This window comes from Cygnus atratus, chromosome 13 (genome assembly GCF_013377495.2).
Source record: "Cygnus atratus isolate AKBS03 ecotype Queensland, Australia chromosome 13, CAtr_DNAZoo_HiC_assembly, whole genome shotgun sequence".
In the NCBI taxonomy this organism is placed as follows: domain Eukaryota; kingdom Metazoa; phylum Chordata; class Aves; order Anseriformes; family Anatidae; genus Cygnus; species Cygnus atratus.
The window spans coordinates 21,119,995-21,142,975 of NC_066374.1; the positions used below are offsets into that span (position 1 = coordinate 21,119,995).

The 22,981-nt window shown below is 44.3% G+C and overlaps 3 protein-coding genes across 7 annotated transcripts in view; 1 reads left to right on the forward strand and 2 right to left on the reverse strand.

Moving 5' to 3' along the window:
* The window catches only part of LOC118245639 (rho GTPase-activating protein 20-like), a 39,052-nt gene extending 33,637 nt beyond the window's left edge, over positions 1-5,415 (forward strand). Inside the window, exons 13-15 of the mRNA XM_035542015.2 lie at positions 201-390; positions 1,022-1,139; positions 1,703-5,415. Of these exons, the coding sequence (XP_035397908.1) occupies positions 201-390; positions 1,022-1,139; positions 1,703-3,429 (2,035 nt within the window). The 3' untranslated portion in view covers positions 3,430-5,415. The remainder of the gene's footprint in view (positions 1-200; positions 391-1,021; positions 1,140-1,702) is intronic.
* A 1,938-nt stretch (positions 5,416-7,353) lies between these two features.
* On the reverse strand, positions 7,354-18,763 carry LOC118245637 (adrenodoxin-like). 5 transcript variants are annotated; one of them, XM_035542011.2, is made up of 7 exons: positions 18,534-18,763; positions 16,049-16,151; positions 13,975-14,024; positions 13,166-13,397; positions 8,572-8,696; positions 7,889-8,018; positions 7,354-7,641 (listed from the first exon to the last, which is right to left on the reverse strand). In XM_035542011.2, the coding sequence occupies exons 3-7, from the start codon at positions 14,012-14,014 to the stop codon at positions 7,521-7,523; spliced, it is 648 nt and encodes a 215-aa protein (XP_035397904.1). In that variant the 5' UTR covers positions 14,015-14,024; positions 16,049-16,151; positions 18,534-18,763; the 3' UTR covers positions 7,354-7,520. The 5 variants fall into 5 exon arrangements, with proteins under 5 accessions (XP_035397904.1, XP_050569475.1, XP_035397906.1 ...); XM_050713518.1 differs by having other exon boundaries at positions 7,361-7,641; positions 13,971-14,024; positions 18,534-18,759; XM_035542013.2 differs by lacking the exon at positions 16,049-16,151 and having other exon boundaries at positions 7,361-7,641.
* A 588-nt stretch (positions 18,764-19,351) lies between these two features.
* The window catches only part of MSN (moesin), a 46,080-nt gene continuing 42,450 nt past the window's right edge, over positions 19,352-22,981 (reverse strand). The window contains exon 13 of the mRNA XM_035542010.1: positions 19,352-22,557. Coding sequence (XP_035397903.1) covers positions 22,393-22,557 — 165 coding nt within the window. The 3' untranslated portion in view covers positions 19,352-22,392. The remainder of the gene's footprint in view (positions 22,558-22,981) is intronic.

A 22,981-nucleotide genomic window follows, 5' to 3' on the forward strand; every position in this document is an offset into this window, starting at 1 on the left:
CAATATGAATGTAAAACTGTGGCTCTCACATACTTTGAAGAGGGAAGTGTCTTACTTTATTATCAGATGAGAATGTCTCAGACTGGTTACAAAAGAGCAGAAGGGGACAAAAGCTTTGGGAAGCAACCTCCAATACTTGAAGACCAGATTTTTTACAGTCTGTTACATTTGCTGTTTTTCTGTTATCACTCCCTTAACAGCCTAGTCAATCAGCTCCCAGACGCCAACCTCATCTTACTCAGGCACCTCTTTGGAGTTCTTCATCACATTGAGCAGAATTCGGGTGTGAATCAGATGAATGCCTTTAACCTGGCTCTTTGTATAGCACCCAATATGCTGTGGCTACCTAGTCCCACTGGGCCTGAGGAGGAGAGCAGGTCTACAAAGAAGGTAATTTGTCATAGGTTTGGCCTCATGATTGTCTTTCCATTTTACTGCTTTTATGGGCACTGTATTTTGTAGACTAAATGGAGGCATAGTTATCAGTGATATTGTAAGCTGAGTGGCATCTGAGCTTCATCCTTTCCCCTGTGCAGTCATGCCCAAGCTAGTGGGTCAATTTAGCTACTCAGGTTATGTAAGATGGAAAGGGAAGCCATGGTTGCTTTACCAGATAAAGTCCTTTCTGGACAAGCATGTTCAAGAAAGATGGGGCAGCTGAAGTTAGACACTGCCAGTTCAGCTGGGTCTAAAGCTAGCCTACAGAGACAAAGTGAGCAATAAACATGATGGGGTATCAGAGGGGAGGAATGCTTGCTTGTGGTTTGTGAGGTGTTACCAATAGTAAGGAAAATCATAGAAAAATCATAGAATGTTCTGTATCTGGCTCACTTCACCAACGCACATAGTTCATATTCCTGCCCCAGGTGTAGTTAATAAATAAGTATTGCTGTATCCTTAACAGCTTTTTGAGCAAAAGATTCTGTAGGAAATTGCATCTTTGTCAAAGAAAGAACTTTTGGGGACTTATTTGATTTGCTATATATTCATGAAACTGACTGTAAATTCATGTCTTTGCCAGGTAGCTATGTTAGTGCAGTTTCTGATTGAAAACTCAGCAGAGATTTTCGGAGGTGACATTGCTTCATTGTTTCAAAGATCAGATAAAAAGAAGTCCAAAAACTCTGAGGAATCTCTGGGTAAGTTTGTGGTACTGTATCTTCAAGAAAAGGTTAAAATCTTTTAATAGATAAACTCTTCATGCAGAAGAGTTTTTCTCCTTCACTGCCAAAGAAAAGCACTGAAAAACAACAGGTTTGGATTTTCTTTCCCTGTAAGACATAGGCAAAAAGCAAGGGGAAAACAGAGGGCTGAGGTGTGACACCTCAAACGTGTCCCTGAATGATTGTCTTTCTCTGTGGCTGCTGTTCAACCTATTCCAACCATTCCAGATTAAAGCACTATCACAGGAGTTTAGTGTAGCCTTAGCAATGCCATGGTCCAGCAATCTTCCAGATTAGTTCTGTAGAGCTAAACCAAAAGGTTGAATGGAAAAAGATCCAGTTGTTAACAATCCTGGGTTGTCAACCCAGAATTTTTGGTATTGTTCCCAGTACTGTTCTAGTCCCTGGGAAAATAATAGCTCATCTTTGCTTTCCTGTCAGCAAAATGCAGATGATAATATTTCCCCTGCCTTGATTGTAAGGTGCTGTATGGAGTTGGGAGACATAGGTAGCAGATTAATTTGTGTTCTCTGCCCTAGGCATAGGCTTGGCTCAGAATGATGATTCCTCCGATGAGCTGGAATTTTCTGCTTGTGACCCAGAAAGACCAAAGCATTGCCTGGTACCTGAAACAGATGCCATTTTTGAACAATCTAGCAGCTTGTTACTCGATGAGGAGCAAGAAGACTGGGACTTGTTCAGTGAGATCACAGCCTGCTACCAAAGCAAAGCCCAGAATAACACCAGTGCGGATAGCTATGACCTCCTAGAAGAGGAGGGCTCCTTCTGCTCCATTGGCTCAATACGCTCACTCAGCCCAGCCAGGGACCGGTGCTCGTCAGAGCCCAGTGTCTGCCTTAGCTCCCAGCTTCCTGCTCAGAGCCATGAGCCCGTGGCTCGCCAGTCTAGCTGTGATGCGACCATCATGCACAGCCATACAGACTACATCCACAGGCTCAAGCAACTACAGGTGGAGAGCCAGAAGTTGATTGACGAAGGCCTAAGCGCTGGGGGTAATAAGGTCAGGCAGAATTTGTGGCAGTCACCTCAGACCAGCTCTAGGGTGAAGAAATCCAGCCTATCCAACAGGTCCAGCTTCTCTAGTCTGTCCTCCACCACCACATCCCCATCTGCCTCCTCACTTAGCTCCTTAGACAGTGCTTTCTCCTACTGCTCAGAGTCATCAGCTGTTAGTCCTACAGATGTCTCCTCCCTGCCATTCATGTTTGGCACGTCTGCCAGACTTCATGCTGTGTCTCCCAAGATTGCCAAGAGGTCCCCAAAAGAGTGGCACAAGTCTTTCACCTCTCCTATGCCTTTACATCTGTGTGACCTGGACAGTTTCCATGAGTATGAATCCAAGGCTGTAGACAGCAGCCATTTTGGGGGGGAGAGGAAAAGTTCTGCATCTGTCAGCAGAGCTGCAGTGGGAAGCCCACTAACCAACACTGACTGGGAAAAGGAGGAGAGACAGCTGAGTTGTGCAGGGGGCTCTGGTCCAGTGCTCAGAAGCCAGGATTGTGCCAAGGAGCTAAAACAAAATCCCGAGCCCTTAACTGGCAGCCCAACCAGTGAGAAATTCCCACCGATCAGCCAACAGCAGCACAGGGAGAAGGCGGTGAAGCACATTGAAATCAAAAGCGTTGATGACTGCCCTCCAAGTCAGGAAAGCCTGAAGCGCACCAAGATAACTTTTTACATGGCCCCAAATAAAGAAAGCTGTCAGGGGTCTCCAGTGGAAGAGGAAGAGGAGTGTTCCAAGGCAAACACCAACAGCAGCGACTCATCCAGTAGCAACAATGAGCAAAGCCTGTCTAAGAGCTTGCAGACTGTGAGAGTCCATATCCCCCAGACAGTTTTCTATGGGCAGAATACCCCCCTTGTCCTCCAGTCCACCTCCAGGCGACACCACCATGAACCAACAATCCTGTCCTTACAGGCAGAGCACAAAGAGAGTCCCCAAAGTGCCTCCACTCCCACTGAGCTGGAGAGCAAGCCAGTGGAAGTGGTGCAGGCACCAGCCCAGAGTAAGGGCTTCAACACATTCAGCCACACCATCCGTATCATCCTCCCTGCCTCCATTCGAAACACTGTCAGGGAATATTTCAAACATGATGAAACCAAGACCTGTCCCATGGCTGAGGCAGAAGCAGTGGAAAATGAACTTCTTCGGAGCAGGATGGAGTGGCTCAGGAGCCAGCCACTGGCAGAGGTGACCACGGAGGAGTGTGATGCAGTTGCATTTGCAGAAGAGACGTTTGTCTAGCGAGATGGCTGTGGGAGAACTGAATATTTTTTGTGTATATGCAGCAGAAAATATTCTGTAAGATATGATCAAGGTGTGAAGAATCTAGTGGGCTGCATTGGCAATAAGTGTAAAGTTACTCTAATGTGTATGTAATATAATGTTGGGGTTTACAATTCATTTTGATTGGGCTGGGGGGGGAGGGCATCTTGTTTTCCTTTACATGCTTTTTATACTTCAGAGACTTCACCGACTAGGTGTCAATTGGTCTGAATGCCACCAGCCTCCATCCCTGAATTAGCTGATGTACAGAGTCTGATCCATTTCTTTTTAAAGCAGGAAAGGGAAACTCTGCTTTGTTTTCTCCAGTCACCAATGTGTGTGGATGACTGGAGAACCAGGACAGCAAATACTGCATCAGCATTAGTTTAAAGAATTTAAGCTTGCACAAAATTCTCTACTATTTGCTGTTCATTGTTACATGAACAGTTAGTGCTGTTCATTCATCCAAAAGAAGACCCTTCACCCCCTATCCCACAAATCACTGCTTCCTTTTGTCCCCCCGTGGTTACAATTTGCGTTCATTACTGCTTGAGGCAGAAACACCAGATGGAGCCTAAAGCCCAGCTTTCACTGACAAGGCATGTGTGATGTTTAACCCCAAGATGTTTTTGTTTTTTTCCAAGTTTATATTGATTCTCTCTTGTCATAACTCCTCCAAAGCTAGCATTTGACAGAGCCACAGTTACTATAAAGGGCACTAGTTCTGTCACTTCAGAAGGGCTATGAATATTTGTCTTCTATGGTATTCTCTGGGAGCAGATGGTCCTTTCAGTCTCAGTAAAAGGTGACATTTTTCTGTGAATGATGGTGACATTTCAGACAGCCCTTTCCAGAGGCAGTATGAATGGGAATCCTAATGAAATCCCTAGTCATTCTGAGAAGGACTCAAGCAGTATTTGGCTTCAGCATGAAGTTAAGGAGCTGTGGAAGTAGTCAGGAATGTTGTTAAGTGGATGCTGTAGCAAAGTCCCATCTAGCCAGAAAGCTGACAGACACTCTATAGGCTGACTGTCCAGGCTTTGACAGCATTGATGCTGTGTTAGAGTAGTAATGAGATCCCACGCATCAAAGTGCATAGCCCATTGCAGTCCAGCAGAATTAAATATGGAAAAGTCACAGGCAGGGATGTGTTAAGAAGCCTGTTGTACCACTAAAGAAATGCAGCCAGTAAACTCCTGGAGCATCCCCATGATTCTACTCAAGACAATGCTCAGAAGGGCTTTTGCTATGATGTGACTTAGAGGATTTTGATGCTGCTAGCTACACTCTAAAAAAAAGCTAAGAGCACCACATTAGCTTGACTGGCATTAAGAAAATGATGGGAAAAGTCTCAAAGGTTAAAATGTTCAGAATGTTTCATTTGAAAGTTACGTGAGAGTTTTCTACAGTAGTTTCCTCTCAGAGAGAGACAGCCCTTTTACTCAGTTACTAGTGAATGGGTGAAGGACAAGAGAAATACATGAATCTTAGTGATCAAATGGCTATCCTTGTGGAGTAAGTGCCCCATGCAGGTTGCCAAGCGTATGCCATAGCCATGCCTGGGATTGCTTGGCATCAGCTGCGGTTCAGTCCTTGCACAGAGGGGAAATCACCTTTGTAAAATGATCCAGTAAGTATCTTCCAGGTGTCAGTGACAGTCAGTGCCTGTGAGCTGGCCCAGCACTCGAAGTTCACACCCCATTCCTGTAGGGATGGGGGGAGCCCCAAGTCTACTTTACCAGGTGTATAGAAAACGATTTGTCATGTTCAGAGTGTTTAACTCTCAGACGTGGCATTCTTTGTCCCAGCTCACCTTGGTGGCCCTTATATGATGAATGGTATATATAATTGTAGTACAAACCATCTGCCATCGTTTTCCACACACACAAACACTACAGAGGCATTCAGTTTTTTTTCCAGAGCTACGGTTGCAACTATTTCAATAAAACGAGACACAGTTTGCTTGTGATATGACGATTGCCTTTTGTTCCCTCTTTGCTCCTACTTTCCCTCTCTTCTGTGCTTGGGTGGGCGTGCTTGCAACCATGCCATGAACCAAACCATGCCTTGATACACGCACGTGCATCCCACTCGAGCTGTGAGACTGGGTCTTGCTCACAAGGAACCCTCTCCCAGCTCCCTTGCTTCTCTAGCCCTCATTATTTGAGCTCCCCTCCAGGGGAATACAGCTACCCACGCAGCATCAAGGAGAATGCAGTAAATAACATTACTGCTGTTTTAACAAAGTAGCCCACAGAAGGCTGTGGTTAAAGTACATGTTGGTCTTTTTCGGGGAGGTTTAAATGGATGTGAATACTTCCAGGTCAGGGAGGGCACATTGAGTACAGCACAGTGTCTGCAGCACTCTGCCCCGATAGGCCAAGCAAGTCCAGCTCATTTACCTTGAGGAGACTGAGTCACGCACTTTAGCCTCTTTTCAATTCTGTTTGGCATGTATAATTTGTTCCCTTATCCCTCAGGCTGACCGAAACTGATGGAAATGCCCAGGGGCAACTACAGTTGTTTATTTTAACTGTCTTAATTCCATTTCTGATATCCCAATAGAGTCAGAAAAGCCAGGTCTCTAGAGACAAATTCAGAAAGGATTCTACCCTCATCCTTTGCAGATAGCCCCTTTGTGCAGCATACTCACTGCTACCCTGTGGCAACTTTGAGGGTTAGACTTGCAGAAGGGAAGCACAGGCTATTTTTGCTACCTGCATTTCAAAGCAGCCTGCCCTAGAAACCTTTTCTTTGAAGGGCAACAATGCTCTGAAGAGGAATGTGACAGCCACTCAGACCTTTTAAGCCAGTAGTTAGTGCCTCACTTGCCCTCCCAACAGCACATGGCTTCAATGCCTCTGTGCAGGGAAGTGATGTCTTTCAGCCACAAACTGTGGTCCAGTTTCAGGCTTACAAACAGGAGGTGACTGATGAGAGGGACTGCAAAGTCACAAATCATCTCGGCTTTGCAAAGGGATAGTGGCAGAATCAGGGAGACATAAAGTGGTACTGAAACCGGTGGTTTCACTGCTTTCATTTAACCTCTTTTACAACTTATGTTAAGTCACAAGCAAGTGTGCAGCTCCAGAAAAATCCTCCCATTGTATATACCCTTGTCTTAGTCTCCCAGCATAAAATTTTGTACAGATTTTTGCACAGTGAATGGACCCGAGAGGAAACCAAAGTTTGTACCTGGGGATATACAGATGATTGTCACTCTTCACCTGTGAGCCCCACACTGACACTAGACCACACTTAGCAAGGCAGAACTCACATCAACATTACTTCTGCCCTAGGGAAAGGTATGGAGGTAGCAGCTGAAATCAAACCATGGATAACTGCTCTGAGCCTTCCAAGACAGAGCTAGTCATGACTCAGTGTAAGAGATTGAGGAAGGAAGAATAGAAATAAGGCGAAGTCAAGGAAATTCAGGTTCAAGTCACGTCCTCTTCCCTTCTGCTTGCTGTTTCACGAGCTGCTGATGTAGGGAGAGCTCCACCTGGTGTCTGGTTGAAGCCCTAAACCGTCGTCATCCCTCGGCCCCTGTCGTTCAGATGCAATCTGACACTGTGAGACACGTTGCACAGTGTTGGCATTTGATGCTAGAGACTAAAAAGCTGTGGGAGGGGAGAAGATTATGTTCTCGTTTTACTGCACTTTTCCAGGTGGATCCTGCCTTGCAAACCAATAGCTCAAACCTGGAGCGTAAGGAGGGAAAGCTCCAGCAGAAGGCAGAGTTACAAGGCCATCCCAAGCAAAATAATTTAATATACTTGCAGAGATCCTGGCCTTTAAAAATGTTTTCTACTCTGCACCAGGATGCTTAAAGTTGCCATATGTTTTCATCCAGTTGCTTCAGCAGAGCACTTAAGCAAACAATTTAAAACACATACGGAGGATCCTAGCATCAAGCTTTATTTAAAGAAGAGATTTGCTGAACAGTTGTACATACTAAATCAGACTTCCATTGTCTACTGCAAGCCAGCCCCAAAGAGCACCAGCGTTAACCAAAAGCAAAGTGCCCTGCCACACCTAAAGGAAGTGGGTTGGGCAGGAGTTGTTTCCAGTTACTGTTTGCTTTGCTTTCCGACCTCCAGCTGCCTCCTGATGTCTGATACCTCCATGGGGACCTGCACTGTCAGACCATCCATCGACTTCTTAATGCGCACCTGGCAACCGAGGCGAGATCTGGCAAGAAAAAGATTAAGTGAGGTTCATCAGTTCCCACAGTAAGGGAAGAAATTCCCAACCCACATTAGAATGTCTGGTCCAGGCTAACTTTTCATAAAAGTTCCTGTTAAAGATAAAAGACCCAGGAGAAAGCAGCTCTGCAGGCATAACTGCAATACAGGATAAATCCTGTCTCCTTGGAAATAGGTGCTGAGATTCTGTCTGAGAGGTTTGAGTATCTACCGCAATCAGCAGGGATGCTTACGTCTCAGTGAGTCCATATGCCAAGTCCAGCATGTCCATCTCTTCATCTGAGATGGCATCCAGCTTTTGAAAGGCATCCTTCTCAAAGACAAGGTGACAGGTGGAGCAGGCTAATGTCCCTTCACATGCACCTGGTGCAGAAGTGGGGGGAATAACAGCAAATCAGAAAAAAAAAAAAGGTGGTAAATGGAGATCATCTTTGGAAATACTGGGAGAAAGTGTCCTTTAACAGATCTAGAGCATGTCAAAATAGATGCCGGAAGACAAAATAGATGGAGGCAGACTTCAGCCTGCCTCTGCTCTGGGAGGATCACATCAGTTTTCAAATTCATACTTCAATTCCAACCAACCACAGTACCACTGAAATCCCAGCAGCCACAGGGTTGAAGTCACACTGCCACGTCAGTGCAGTAAGCCAGCCCAAGCAAACAGCTGTTGGGGAAGAGAAGCTTGCCAGTGGGTGGATACAAATTAGGACTCCAAGTTTAAGTAATTTGAGTAAGCTGACTGAAGAGCAAAAGTGCTGATGACCAAATTAGCAAAGGAAGCATATGCATCCTCCCTGTGCTCCATGCTCTCACCAGAGCACAGTAGCATGTGTACAGTTGTACTCTTCCCAGGTATTCACTGGTCACAGCACGGACACAGAACTCTTAAGAGTACGTACCCTTCTGCAACACCTACCAAATCCATCAATGGCCAAGTTTTGATTGACTACCACTTCTAGCAAACTCTCCCCTTCTTTGGCTGTGGTTGTAAGTCGCTCTCCATCCCGATTTATAAAATGCACTGTCACCTGGTCTGCAGAGCTGTAATAAAAATTTGCAAAAGAAAAAAACATATCAGAGGAACCTACTTTCTTCTGCACATCCACTGCCAAGGTCTTTTGTCTGAACACTAGAGCCATGGCATTCAGAGGGAAATGTGTGTACAAATACTGTTTCCAGAAGGATTACGCTACATGTGCTAAAAAACATTAAGGTTGTTGGTTCCCAGTGGAAATGGACAAACTAGAACAGTTCAAATATGAGCTGACCAGAATATTTTCCATTTTACCAAACTTCCCTCAAAATACATGTTGGCTGTGAGTCAACAAGTGCAGATGTTCTGCACTGCCTCTACTTGGTCTGGCTGGCAGAGGAAGCATTTGTAGACAAGGAAAGCATTTGCAGCTCCTGGAGCCTGGGATGTAATCCTGGTTGGAGTAATAAAAAAGTCTTTAGGATCAGGTACTAATAATGAAATAAGGGACGCTGTCATTCACATGGTGTTTCCCAATGGGATTACTTGCTGACTGTTCCTTTTCTGCTCTTTGTTCTTTCATGAAGTGCCCACTCCTTCCCCGAACTCAGTCTCAGGGAGCCTTGTTGTGATGAGACATGCTCAGCCCCAGTTTACAGAGCAACCATGTTGAATAACCTCCTCTGAGCTAACACAATCCTTGTTTGTGAGAAACCACTAGTTGTATTGACAGCCTGCAGAATTTAATCTGGTGATGTGTTAAGGACAAGGCCATCAGCATCACTCAGTGCTGACTTGCAGAAACTGTATCTACAAACAAGAAGGAAACAGCATCCACTTCACCTCCTCCAGACTAGGCCCTCCCTACCAGTGTGGAGGCTGCCACCCTGAAGAGCAGTGCCAGGGATTTCTCAACAAGACTGTGTATTCTGAGACTATCTGTTGTATTTGTCATGGAAAGCACCAAGCAACAAAACAGCAGTCTTTCTTAGTGCCCGTACCCAAACGGTCATGTAGGAGCAGGAGGTCCCAGTTATCCCAAACCCTACCTCCTGTGCTGACACTGGGCAGCACCCCAGCAGCAGTGGGTATTTTGTTCAGTATCTCTCAATGTGGCACTGCCCAAGTGCCCATCATCTCAAAGTCCAGGACACTCTCCAGTGGCAGAAGCTGGGCCACATTCTTCCATGAGGCCAGCAATGCAGACCTGTCTCCCAGATCTCTGGAAAGAGCCATAGCTCTCCCCCACAGCTCTGGTATGCTTCTGAGGACTGGAAGTGTCAGTGCTGCCCCACGGCCTTTCTGCTGTCATTTCTGACATCAGAAGAAAGAACTATAGCCTTGAAGGTTCACAGTGAGAACAGGCCAAGTTCACAATCCCCTGATGTCCCACTTATAAAAGGTTGAATGAGGCAACATCCACTTTTTCCAATAAAGGTGTTGCTTGGAACGCTCAGCAAAGCTTGCTAAAATTACTTTCCTGGAAGCCCTGGGGCTACTGAAACATGTAGCAAGTGTGGCTCAGAGCTCTGAGAATTTCTAATATTATGGCCCGATTTTTAGCAATGCATTTGATGTACACAATGAATACAAGCTGTCACTGCCAAAAAAGACGTTACAGCAAATCCTCTGGCCAAGGAAGCATGACAGCACCTGCACTCCTTGTGCTGAGCATCCTCATGAAAGTCATAGAGATTAGGAGGAAGAATTGGTTAAATGGGATCTGTGTCTGAGGTAGCAACAGCAGCAACTGGAAGGACTTAACCTGTCTGCTCATCCCTCTCTGCTCTGAGGCAGATGAAAATGAAATGTGCAGAGATCTCTGCTCGTGTAAGTTAAGAGAGAGCAAAGGAAATTGCTCAGACTTGATTCTTATATATTTCTGTACTTAAAGGAAATCAGCACAGTTAGAGTACAGGGGATGTATCCAGCTGAACAGGACACAGGAAAGAAATCCTGTAAAAATTTAATGGAGAAAGGAGAAGAACTATTTTCTTTCAAGTTTGCAGGTCAGTTCATCCCCCTTTCCATAAATCACAGTCACCATCTAGATCTAATCCCCTTTACCTGCCAACAAGTCATTGCAGAATATCTCTGAGTGACTCAAGATGCCATCACTTAAACTGTTGACATACAGATTGTATCAGCAAGCCTACAGGAGTAGAAAACTTCAAATAATTCTCTCTTTGGAAAGGTGGTCCCTCTATTTCATCAAAATTTAGAAGTGGAGAAAAGAGATTAATATTCATGCCTTCTCTGATCCTTTTTCAGCTGTGGCTTGATTCAGTTAAAAGGAACGGAACACAGGGGCCACTGTACCTTCATGTGAGGAGATCAGCTTCCTGTTTTTCAGAAAGCTTAGTCAGAAAACAATGCCTGGGCCATTGGTCTGTGACAGGGTCCCCTGGTTATGAAAACAGCTGTGAAGTTAGCACTAAAGCCATGCTGCAGAGGGAAGTTTCCCATGCACAGAAAGAAAAGATCATGTTGCAGTCACATGACCAAGCAGGACCCCCCCTATTTCACAAAGCAAACAGCCAAAGAACATCTCCAAGACATTTCAGTCTCCTTCATAACAAGACCCACAAACATTTCTCTGTAAATAAGCAATTTAAAGATTAGTTCTCAATTGTCAAAACAAAGCAAAAACACCCTTCCTCTATTTTGATGAATTGGATCCATTTATTTTTATTTGTCTGTTTACTTTTAAATGGCAAATATCCAGTTTTCCCTTCAATGTTCGTTTTACAGCTATGGGTGAAATAATTTGTTACACAATAGATATGGTAAAGTTATAGGACTTCACTTAATGCTACAACTCGACACATTCATCATAAGGATTATAGAAGACAGCTGCCTGCAAGCACAGACTTCTGGATTCAACAGTCCCCAAAACCGCACAGAGACTTATGGGTAGAAAAACCCATTCATGTTATCTTGGAGGCAACCTGAATCTTGAGCCAACATCCATGCCAGAAGAATCCCTGCGCTTGGGCTCCCACAAATGCTAGGGGAATTCATTCCCTGCAGTTGCAACAGTTTTAGCTGTTGCCACCAGTTAAATGAGCCATGAGAGAGCAGAGTTGCAGCCTGGGAAAGCACACAGGGTATTCACTTAGATACAAGGAAGTACAGATGCTATTGTCATTGACCCCCTGCATGACTTTGGACAAGCCTGGCTGTAACAATTCACCATTTTAGAGAACAATGTAGGGATGATGACAAACACTCCTAGACCATTACATAGAAAGCACCTGTAAGCATCTTCTCTTTATTTGCTGGCTGTAGGGGAAACTTAAGTTGCTTGTGTTCTAAATATAGATGCCTCTGTTGGGGGCATAAACCCAACCTGATTAGTCCCTGTTTTTACTGTTATCTCCTGTAGATCCACTCATACTGGCCTAGCCATCTTCATATCCCCTGAACTAGCCCCAGTCTCAAGTCTCCTCTGGTGGACTCCTGCTTTGGGCAGCCAAGGTTTCAGGAGAGACAGGAAAGAAAATAGATATCTTTTGTTTTCTATTTAGCATTTGATTTTGTTTGAAGTTGGTTTCAAAAATACCAATAAAGAAATCTTGAAGAAAAAAAAATCCTTTCACATTTTGTTAATAATTTTGAACCAGGATTCTGAAAACAACTCAAAATTGATGAGACTGACTTTTGCTTTGTTTAGGCTGAACTATTTTACAATGGCATTACTGTCACACATGTTCAGGGCTTTGGAAAGATGTCATCCAGACACAAGCTCAGCCCTGCAAATTCAGCACATGCCAACTGATTACTCCCCTTTTAAAAATCTTAAACTTTCTGTGACAAAGGGAGCTAGTGAAGGGGTTTAAAGATGGTGTTTCTTCTCCTTGACAGTCTTTTTCCCTAAAAGATACTCTCCATATAGGCCATACACTGCCAGCAATAACTTCATATGCAACAAAGAAATTAGAAAGAAAACCCATTGATAATGAGACTTCATAAACCCCTTAAGTAGCATCATCAGCATAATTTTTCAGGAGGAATGTGCCAGAAAGGCATGAGAGCTTACAGTGGGGCTTCTAATGACCTAGAGATGGTGTTTTTGCTCCCTGGGACTGCAGAAAACATTAGCTCCCCACTCCGCCTTTCCAGCAGCAGGTACATGAAACCTGAGAGAATCTGCAATTCCCAGAGTAACCCAGAAGTCATCCCAATTTCTGCCCAGATGACTGACCTGCCATGCCCACCATCCCCATTCCTCAAAGGCTCATGACTGGACCCCAGCAGTCCACAGACTCATGTGTCATATTGTCATCTCTATGCCACCAGCTGTAGCCTCTGTGGCTCCAGTAGCAGGGGAGCTGCACCTCTCACATCAGCTCCCTGTACCATCTTCATCTCATCAGCATCTGCTTAGCCTACACTTCCTCATTCACTACCCCTTTACAGGTCATGTTTTGTACCAGCCTCTCCTCTCCCTTCTGTGGGGTGAGGTAGAGGTCAGTGCATTTCCCTCTTGAAAAGGCCCTTCCCAACACAGTGATGTATGGTTCATCCTTTTACTCACCTTGACTCCCTGGGGGCACCCTGGAGCTTGCACGTTGAGCTGAAACCCCTTCTTGACATCTGCTTTGCTGGCACACGATTCTGTTCTGTCACCCCACAGAGAAAAATAAAGCGAGTCTTGCTCACATTCAGTCCACTGCGCAAGGGTCGCATGAACCCCAAGATGCCTTGAGCTATCATGCTACTTAGGTCTTGCTTCGTGTCTCCTGGGCTGTCTTTTGTTGCAAGGCCAGCTAGATTAAGAGTTATAAATATGGCTGAGAAGGGGAAGAAAAAAAAACAACACGAGGACAGCCTCCCTGGGGGTGGAGGAAGGGAGGGAGGAAAATGAGGGATGGATAGTGGGATTATGCTTTGATCTTGCTGCAGTCCAGCCCACTTGTAGTTGTATCAGGGCACAGGTATTGAGAAAATTATGGTAATAAGTATTGTCACCACATACCTGCCCCCAAGCCAGACTCATCTTGTTTTGCCTTACAGACTTCCCTTTTAGGAACTAAATCTAAATACAAGTTTGGGGAGCGATATTCAATGCAATATCTAATGACAGAAGGGGTTGCAAGCTGAGGATTGGTAGAGCAGACTAACAGGAACACTGAATGCCTGGATGACGCCACCTTGTGAAGGCAGGTTGGGGTACCAGTTCTTAGAGCAACAGAGTGAGAGTTAGGCTCATGGAGTCTGCTCCTGACATAGATACCATCTGGCCACATCGTTGCCTTCCCCAATACTGCAGACTCAGTAAATATGTCCCAGTAATACTGCCTTCTCCAATACTGCAGGAGATGTAAAATGTGAATATTCACCTACTTTGCAGGACGGTCATGAGAAGCAGCCACTGTTTGTTCATTCATTAAATCCTGTTGAAAAGTGCCATAGATAAGTATCACTCATTTCAAGCTAACTGATATTTCATGCAAGTGAGACTTCCTCAGAAGAAAATACTTTATTTTCAGAAACACTGACACTACTTTAGCCTACACCCTCTGCCCCAGGCTAATTAAAATTGGCCCTGAGGACCAAAATGCTACAGTAGAGACAGGTTCACTTCCTGTTTTTTTGTGGAGTTTGAGAACAACTCTCATCTCAGGAGCCTTAATTGCCCCTAATACCAAATTAACAGCTCATATTTTGGTAGAATGCTTACACATACGCCCTGCCCAGTCTTGTCTTTACTTCTCAGGCACCATGAAGAGATGCAGCAGGCAGCTCAGCTATCCAAACAAACAAGCCACAAAGCATCTTATCTCTCTAGCAAACCTTGAAATAAGAGATACACTAGATATATGTGCAGCAGTTCTCACAGCAAGGACATTCATGTGTTTGCCTGGCACTGACTTCTCTCCTTGCCAGGAACTCTGAACACAGCAAGTGAGAGGTCAATGCCACCAGAGGAGAGCACAGAGAGGGAAGTTAGGTCAGAGATCAACACATCCAGTCCTGTAGGGAAGTGAGAAGCAGCGAAGAGGACAACTGTCCTCTGGTGAAAACAGGAACACCACCACTAGGGCAGGATAGAACCATGCCCTGCACTAGACTGATATGTTATTTTAAGGTCTTCGAAACAGGGCAAAGAAAAAACAGAAGTAAGGTCTGTCTTTCCCCCCCTTTTCTCCAGTTCCATCTAACAGCAAGCCTAGAAGTAAACTCAGCATTTCCAGAGTAAACCTTTGTTCATTTAGTCCAGGCCACAAACAGAAATCCAATCAAATAAGTATTCATCTCACAAAACATAGCAAATATAAATCTCACGTTTTGAAAAAAAAACTCAGAACATTGGTTTTTTTTTTTTAAAAAAAGAATTTTGCAATACTTTATGAGCAGGACAGGCAGAGCCGAAGTGAATCTTTAGCTCCATTTCATAGAAATTTGGCAGAAGCCATGTTTCCACTAGCAACCACACACAGACATGCACACACACGTCCCATCTCACTTGCCAGCAGGTCACACTGCCATCAATGCAGTGGCTGTGCTGACATGTTTAGTAATGTCTTAGCACACACTGGGAAGGAAGTGGTTTTCTAGCCTGAAATACATCACCCAGTTTCTTCTGCACCACACAAAGAACAGTTTCCCCTCCTCCCCAGTCTAGGGGCTCTCACAAAAACGGCCAAAACAGCTAAGAGGCACCATTATCCCCCTTGTCCCCGATTGCTACATAAGATGTAAACATATTAATATCAGCACAGGACTGGTCCAGCAGGACATTATACAGTGGTACTGCAGCCCTCCAGAGCCAGAAGCACTCAGACTTCCTGGATACCAGACCCAGCTCCTCTGACCACTGTTTCAATCCTTCTGTGGGCCAGTTCAGCAAATATGTATGCACAGTCAGCACAAGGTAGACTTGCATCTGTTCCCTTAGGCAGAAAGCACTCTGTGCAAACAACTCTAACCAAAAGAGCTCTTCTGCTAACTTTGCGGCTTCCAGGAGACCCTAGATGGATGGTTTAAAATTACTCTACTAGTCTGCTGCCACTCTGAAAGCACAGATTCACAGAAACACAGAATCATCTAGGTTGGAAGAGACCTCCAAGATCATCTAGTCCAACCTCTGACCTAACACTAACAAGTCATCCACTAAACCATATCACTAAGCTCTACATCTAAATGTCTTTTAAAGACCTCCCAGGTTGAAAATAAAATCATGCTTTAATCCTGTAGTTATTAATGTAAAAAGGCACCACAGTTTCGTCGGAATGAATCCACTACCATTTGAATCAACATTTGACAAATCTAGTAAATTAAGGGAGTAATTAGTCCCTCCTGAGGGAGTGGGAGGAAGAATCAGAAAAAGCAGCCTGTCCTGCAGCAGATCAGCTACAAAGATAGGAGAGGGAAGAGACAGAAATCAGACATGCATCAGAAATAACCTAGTCCCTACCCATGAACAAGCTGCAAGACACGCAGGAGTACAAACATCATCCAGGTCAGCACATCGGCACCCACTCGCTCCAATGTGCTCAACAGTGGAACAGGAAACATGTCTAGAGGAAAGAGAGAACCTGAGTAAACAGTTCAATAAATCGTGACAAAGCTGAAGGTCAGCACTCTGCTCCAGTAAAGAAGTGGCTCCGTTCATGTTTGGAGCAAGCAGGACTGATCCATGCTCTCCTCCAGGTTTGTGGGAAGGCAGGCAGTCTGGACATGTGTGAAGGCAGAGCTGGAAGTCTGAGCTGAGTTCCATGAAATGGGCCACTATGTTCCTTCACAACTGTACTGCCATGGAAGAAAGGCATCATCATCTGAGAGGTAAAACGTGGCACAGAAAAATGGAGAAAAAGATTCCTGGTTGGCCTCTGAGAAGCATGAATGAGGGATGATCGATAAAATGGATACCTGAGACAGAAATTCTCTTGCGAGAGTTGTACAGAGCTGCTCTGGATTAGTCCCTGCCAAGAGTCAGGGAGGGAGTCAGGCCTGTGCTGCTCCCACAGGTGAAGTCTCAGGGACTGCAGAGCAGCAGACACACAGAACCAGGAATAATGAAGGCTACCAGAATACCTCCTACCAAAGCCCATCACCTCACAAATACTGCAGTAAGGAAATAGATACAGGCTGCTTACACAGACAGAACTAAGTCCACTAAACAAAACTGAAAATCCTCATCCCCATCATCACCACAAAAACCCACCAATGACCATTTTCTGTCCCCAAACAAACTGCTAATAAAAGCAAACTGGACAACTTGTGCTTATCCTGCTTTCTCCAAGCCCACAGGACCAGGTACAGAGGGCTGCCCCAAAAGCGATGTACTGAACTCAGACCTGCAAAGTGCTTACATCAAGTGTTTTCAAGTCTCAGATACTGAGTGTTATAGGCTGAAAGGTATGTGGGAAGGCTTTCAATGTGCCTCAGTTTCTACATCTGTCAAATGAGAAAACCAATTGCCCACTCTGACCTCTCTCTAGATGTTCAGCAACCTCTTTAGTATTGCTATAAAGAAAAGGAGCAAGGGACAAATTTTCACCACCGGAAACAAGAGGACAGTTATGTTATCAGAGATGAGCTGACAAATTCGTAACAGGGCTCCTTGATAGCAGCCACCCCTGGCAGAGCAGCTGCTGCCTGTCTGGGTGAAGGCCACTAGAAGTTACGGTGCCCCAGTCAAGGCCTTCATTTGCAACTACAGCTGCTTCTCCTTGTCAGTCAAGGATGCTTCAGAGATGGATGGGAGGGCAGTACTGCTACATGTGGAGTATAGACAAGCTTCGCTGTAACCTCTCCACTCAAGAGCAGTACATTCCACATCCCCTTGACCCTTAAGTCAGTCTTGATGGAAGAGCAACCCTGGCTTTAAAAGAGCACAATCAGAGGCAATAACCATGATGAGAACTTGTAATTTTCCAACTAGCTCTGCTCACCAGCAAGCTGTATCAATGGTACTAACATCTATTCAGAGCAAAAGAAGCTGGAGGTACAGCCCCTTCCAGGAGTTCCCAATATTCCCTTAAGTCTCAGAGACACTCTTTCCTTTCTCCACCTTAGTCTTTCCTATTTTCTGTATACCAACTTCATCTTATCATCTGAGAATATCTATCCTAAAATTACTAGTAACTTTAAGAGAGCTATTACTTAGCACCAGATGTTTGTTTAGGCATTGCTCTGTAGTAGGAACCTGCATGCTTGTCCACAAGCTGCACTTAAATTAGAGCTGCAGACCAGCGAGACTAAAGCCAGCCTCATTTTAATGCTCAATGCATTGAGGTCCAACTCATTTTTCTTACAGATGAGCTGTATCCTGCTTGTCTGTTCACTGAGAATCTCGCACCAAATCACTTCCAGTCTGTCCCTGTTCCACAGACAAAAGCATGTGTCCCCAACAGTTGTAGGTGTAGCCTAGATTAGAAACGTTATCACTGACAGCTTCTGCTATTTGCTGTTCTATGTAAACTAGAGTTTAAATACAGATTTGATTCTAAACTATAAAATATCTTCCAACAGATTAGAACAATCTGGCATTTCTTTTACTATATGGTCCTGCACAGCAGCCTTCAGCCATCAGTGCAATTGCACTTCCAATTCTTCAAGCACAAATTTAGTATAACTATAGTTAATTCTCCAAAAAAGTAAACATCTTAAGTTTCCAAATACAGGCAAGGGAACACCATGAAAGCCACGGCATTCATGCAGAAGAATAATCTGACTGCAAGCAGAGTCTTCAGGAACTCCAGAAATGTAAGCACAGGTGGTATTGTTCATCTAGATGTACATGCATTAAAAGACAGAATCCCATTTGTGAGAACTGCATCCCCAGGCCAGCGTGCATTCCCTTGAATAATGCAGTACAGTCGTATTCAAGTAGATTTGTGCAGTTAATCCAGTGGTGTTCAGGTTTTTGGAATCCTGGAAGGAATGAGGAAACCCACCTACAGAAAACAGATCCATGTCAAGCCTGATGTGGATTGCAGAAGTCTCCATTGCTCCACACTTCACATTGTGTTTGTAGACAAGCTCAAGTTTCTCCCACAGTAGCAGATCTCTGAGCACTTACAAATTTTGACGAAATCTCTGCCTTACTTTACAATGCAGCAAGTATGAGGCAGCTTCTGCAAAGCCCCTCTTGACAACCACATGGAAAGCAGATACAAATGAAGATCACACAGCTCATTAGCAGAAAGGTGGCAGTAGCCTTGCTCCTCCATCACTGGGCCCTGTACTGAGACCTCATGAAACATGAAAGACGGGAAAAAATACCTGTGAAAAAAATCAGATTAAAATCTCTGGTACAAGGCTAGTCTTGGACAGACCCCAGCAGCAAGTCTGGGACATGCAGCAGCAGCACCGAGCCTGGCCACCCTCTTGTGTGCTCACCTGGTGCTGGATTCCTCATAAGTCAAGGCACAGCAGGCACTCACCAGTGGAAAACTACTGCAGCAGCTCTTCTTCCCCAGTTTGACAGGCAGTTTGCAAGTTAAACATGATACAAATATACACTCAATTTCTCCACACAGAAATCTGAATTCCAGTACTAGCTCCAGTCAGACAGCTGGGAGGGCTGGGAAGGTCAGAATGGGCATTACTTCAAGCAGTTTCTTACTTTTGAAGGATGCAAGTAAGATATCCCTATTTGTGAGAGTGATATGATCATGGCTGACCTCTCAGGGGCCACATGGCAGACCTCTAACTTGGAGACACATTGCTAGACTCAAAGCAAGCCTTAAGCAATCATCCAGACACCATCTGCTGAATTTCTCTAAACTTTATTGGCACTGTAGGAAGAACAGGGTATGGATTTTTAACAACTCCTCCAAACAGGGGAAAAAAAGCCTTAACATCAAGGTTCTCATTGCAGATAACCACATGGACCCATTAATTACTCCACAACCCTAAGGAATTGACATTTTATTATAATCCAATAAAAAGACTGGTCAAAAAAAAACACCATAATTTACAGCAACAACAACAAAGATGAAGCCAGGCAAACACTTGATAAGGTATTTCCCCCCCCACCCCCATTAGGAGTAGTTAACCAATTAAACTGGGACATGGAGAGGAAGAAAAAAATTCACTGTATTCTAACAGATAAAAAATGTGCCTACAAATCTCAACATAATACTGAAAGCTTCTTACATTAGTTTTCTTGCAAAATATCATTTCTTTACAATACAGTATACATTTCCAAGGGAAGGGGGACCATAAACGTATCCTCCGTCCCATGACTAATATTTTCTAATTGTGCATAGCTAGAAGTATTGAAATCAAATATCATTAGATACCACTGGAATATAATACTGGTTAAGAAGAAGAGAGGGCTGAAACAACTACAAAGAGTTAGGTGGACTCACTGGCACAAGCCGTTCTATTCCTGTACTGGATCTTTTGGAATTAGAACGACATTTAACAAAAAAAATCAAAACCCTATAAACAGAAGTCATGCCAGCATCATAACATGAGCTCAGCAGCGTTGTGTGACTCAAAGCAGTAAGGCTTACTAGTTCATTATTTGAACACATTTCAGGCACTGTGTATCAGCTTGTTAGGAAATTGTTTAAATGTAATAAGGGCTTTTTTCCCTGCAAATGCACCAATAGTTGCTACAGACAGAACAGAAGTGCTGAGAACCAGCTTTAAAGCACCAGAACAGAAGTGTAATGGTTGTCTGCCCTGCCAGTAATGAGACTCATGCAGAGTCAGTGCCAATAACCCTTCAGTACAGAAATACACAAATCAGTTCTGACAAGTTTAACTGCAAATCTTTCATTTGTGGCTTTCAAAGGACTGGAGCATGTGTTTTTGGCCAACCAAAAACTTCCTGTTTCCCCTGCCCAAAAGCATGTTGTATTCAGGGGAGAGAAGGGGGCTCTCACATGACTAATCTGGATGTTCAGAAGTAACACGCTAAGTTATGCTCCCAACAGTAGTTTGGTTGGTTGGTGTGTGGATTTCCACAGACTTGTGTTGATTCCAAAAAAAAGCAGCATTGGTGAGGTTGTTTCTAGCAGCCCAAGGAATTCTTGGGGAAATACTGCAGTTTGTTAACACTGACATGGACATTTCTTTTTGGCACACTCCCCCTTTGTCCTTTACTATATTTCAGGGAGGTGAAAATGCTTCAGCGTTCAGATACTTTCTTTCCATCACCATGAACAGTGACACCATACAGACAATGGGGGCATCCACAAAAGAGAAAGTCACAAGATTTAGGATCATGTTAGGCAAGAAAATAAGTCACAGGCTAGCCCAATGACTTCCTATAGGGACAGGCTAATCCAAGGAGGGTAAAGCAAAGGAGGACTCCATTGTAGATGGAATCCATTTTAAGAGGCCTCTTCTAAAGGTTAAGGTTTCCTTCCATGAAGGATCAAGGCAAAATCCAATTCAACCCTGAGCATACATGGCTGTTTTCTCCCCAGAAATGGGGGTGTGGGGGTGGGGCAGAAGCATGGGTAGGAATAGATAGCTTGGAAGACCGGAGGTGATGGGCATTAGAATGATGGATACAAATGGTTCCCAGGACCAGTCTCCCCACAACCACTAGTGTCCTGTTTCTAAGAGACAGATTCTGTGTTCAAAGCTATAACAGGGGCAAAGCATCCTTCTGGAGAAGGAAAACCATTTGAGCCAGGGATCTGGCAAAACACTATTGAAGATTAAGGCAACAATTGGACAAATATTTCATGACCCTCTCCCATCAAATGCTGCTGGTAGCCAGGAAGACAGCTACAGTCTTGTTTCTACATGACCCAGATACAAAAGTAGTTTTTGGTCCCCAGCTGCTAATCACTTTATGATTGTATCTAGTTTAAACAAAGACACCTGAGCTACAGTAGATCTATACACCATCATAAGGCACTGACAACTATGTGCTAAAAAGGCTTCATAGAAAAAACTGAAATCCCATTCACATGACTGAAATGAACTGGTTCAGCAAGAGAAAATATAGTTACAGGACTTTGTAGTCGTTTACATTTCTGCTTACCTCTTTTCATTTTCAGTGGTGACCCAGTAACGGAAGGCAGTGTTCTTTAGCTATCTCTGCCTCACTAGTTACATTCAAGTCAGACAAATGACAGTGAACAAAGCCATTTACCCAGAGGAAAACTTCTGTAAAACAGGGAATTCAAGGCTCTGATATACCCCTCATTAGTGGAAATACTCCAAAGGCCTCCATGTGACTAGGAAATTCCAAGTTTCATCATTAAATAAAAAGTAACAACAGCAGGAACGCCACAGATTCTGTTTGGTCTGCTTAAATTTAAAGGACAAAAGCTTTGGTCTTTTATAAAGAAAGTCCATATTCTACCTCCAACCCTTCTTGCCACACTCCAGCCTCTCCTTCTCGACTACATGATTCAGATCCTTAATGAAGTCAGAAATGGCCTCTAAGCTTAATAATGAAGCTTGTGCAAGTTAGTAGGAATGTCAAACTGTTAGCACTTTATGTAATTCAGTGAAAGTATCTGCTGGCCTCCCTACCCAATGGGAGAGGACAGCAACACAGCCATTTCAGTAAGCAATACAAAACTAAATGCAGTAAGACTTTACCCAAAGCCAAAGAATTTCGGATTTGCCCCAATACAAGTTTGCTTTCCCAAGCCACCCCAGGAAGGTGTTAAATGTTGTTCTTTCTTCTGTCGCTGAACTCCAGCATTTGCCCAAAACTCTATAAATAAGACCATGGTCACTCTTCTGTAGTGGTTCCAGCGCAGCACAATTACGAGTGAGTGATGGGAGAGGATGGGAAAGGGGAGAAGAGAGTGCAGGGCAGCAGGTGCAGAGGAGAGTTTACATGGACTCAAACTCATCAATGCGCTGCTTGGTGTTGCCCTGCCGAATCTGACGAAGGGTCTTGTACTTGTCTCGGCCCAGCCGCATGTTCTCAGCGTGGATCATATCATTGGCTGTCTTCTTGGTTTCATCCCGAGCATTTGCCAGCTCTGAGGAAAGAGCCTTTGTAGAAAAGGAAACAGACAGCAATGGGTTAGCCATGCCAGAGACTCAAAGCTAGACAAGGAGCTTCCTTGCTGATCCTTCTAAACAGGAAACAGATAAGCCCAACTGCATACAGTCCTGGGCAACCTTGTCTAGCTGACCCTGCTTAAGCAAGGCAGTGGGACTAGAGGATCTCAAGAGGTCCCTTCCAACCCAAACATTACTGTGAAAGTTATTAATATTTTTCCCTAACATTTGAAGGTAGAAAATTTCAGGCACTTCCACCTTACTTATCTTTGTCTAGCACAGTAGCAAAGATAGTCATCAGTTTATTTCAGAAGAAGAATGAGAAAGTCCAGTGGAGAAATCCCTAAAGACTTCAGGAGCATTTTGCAGAAACGAAGCAGTTACAATCTTCTAGCAAAGAAACTTGCTGTAGATG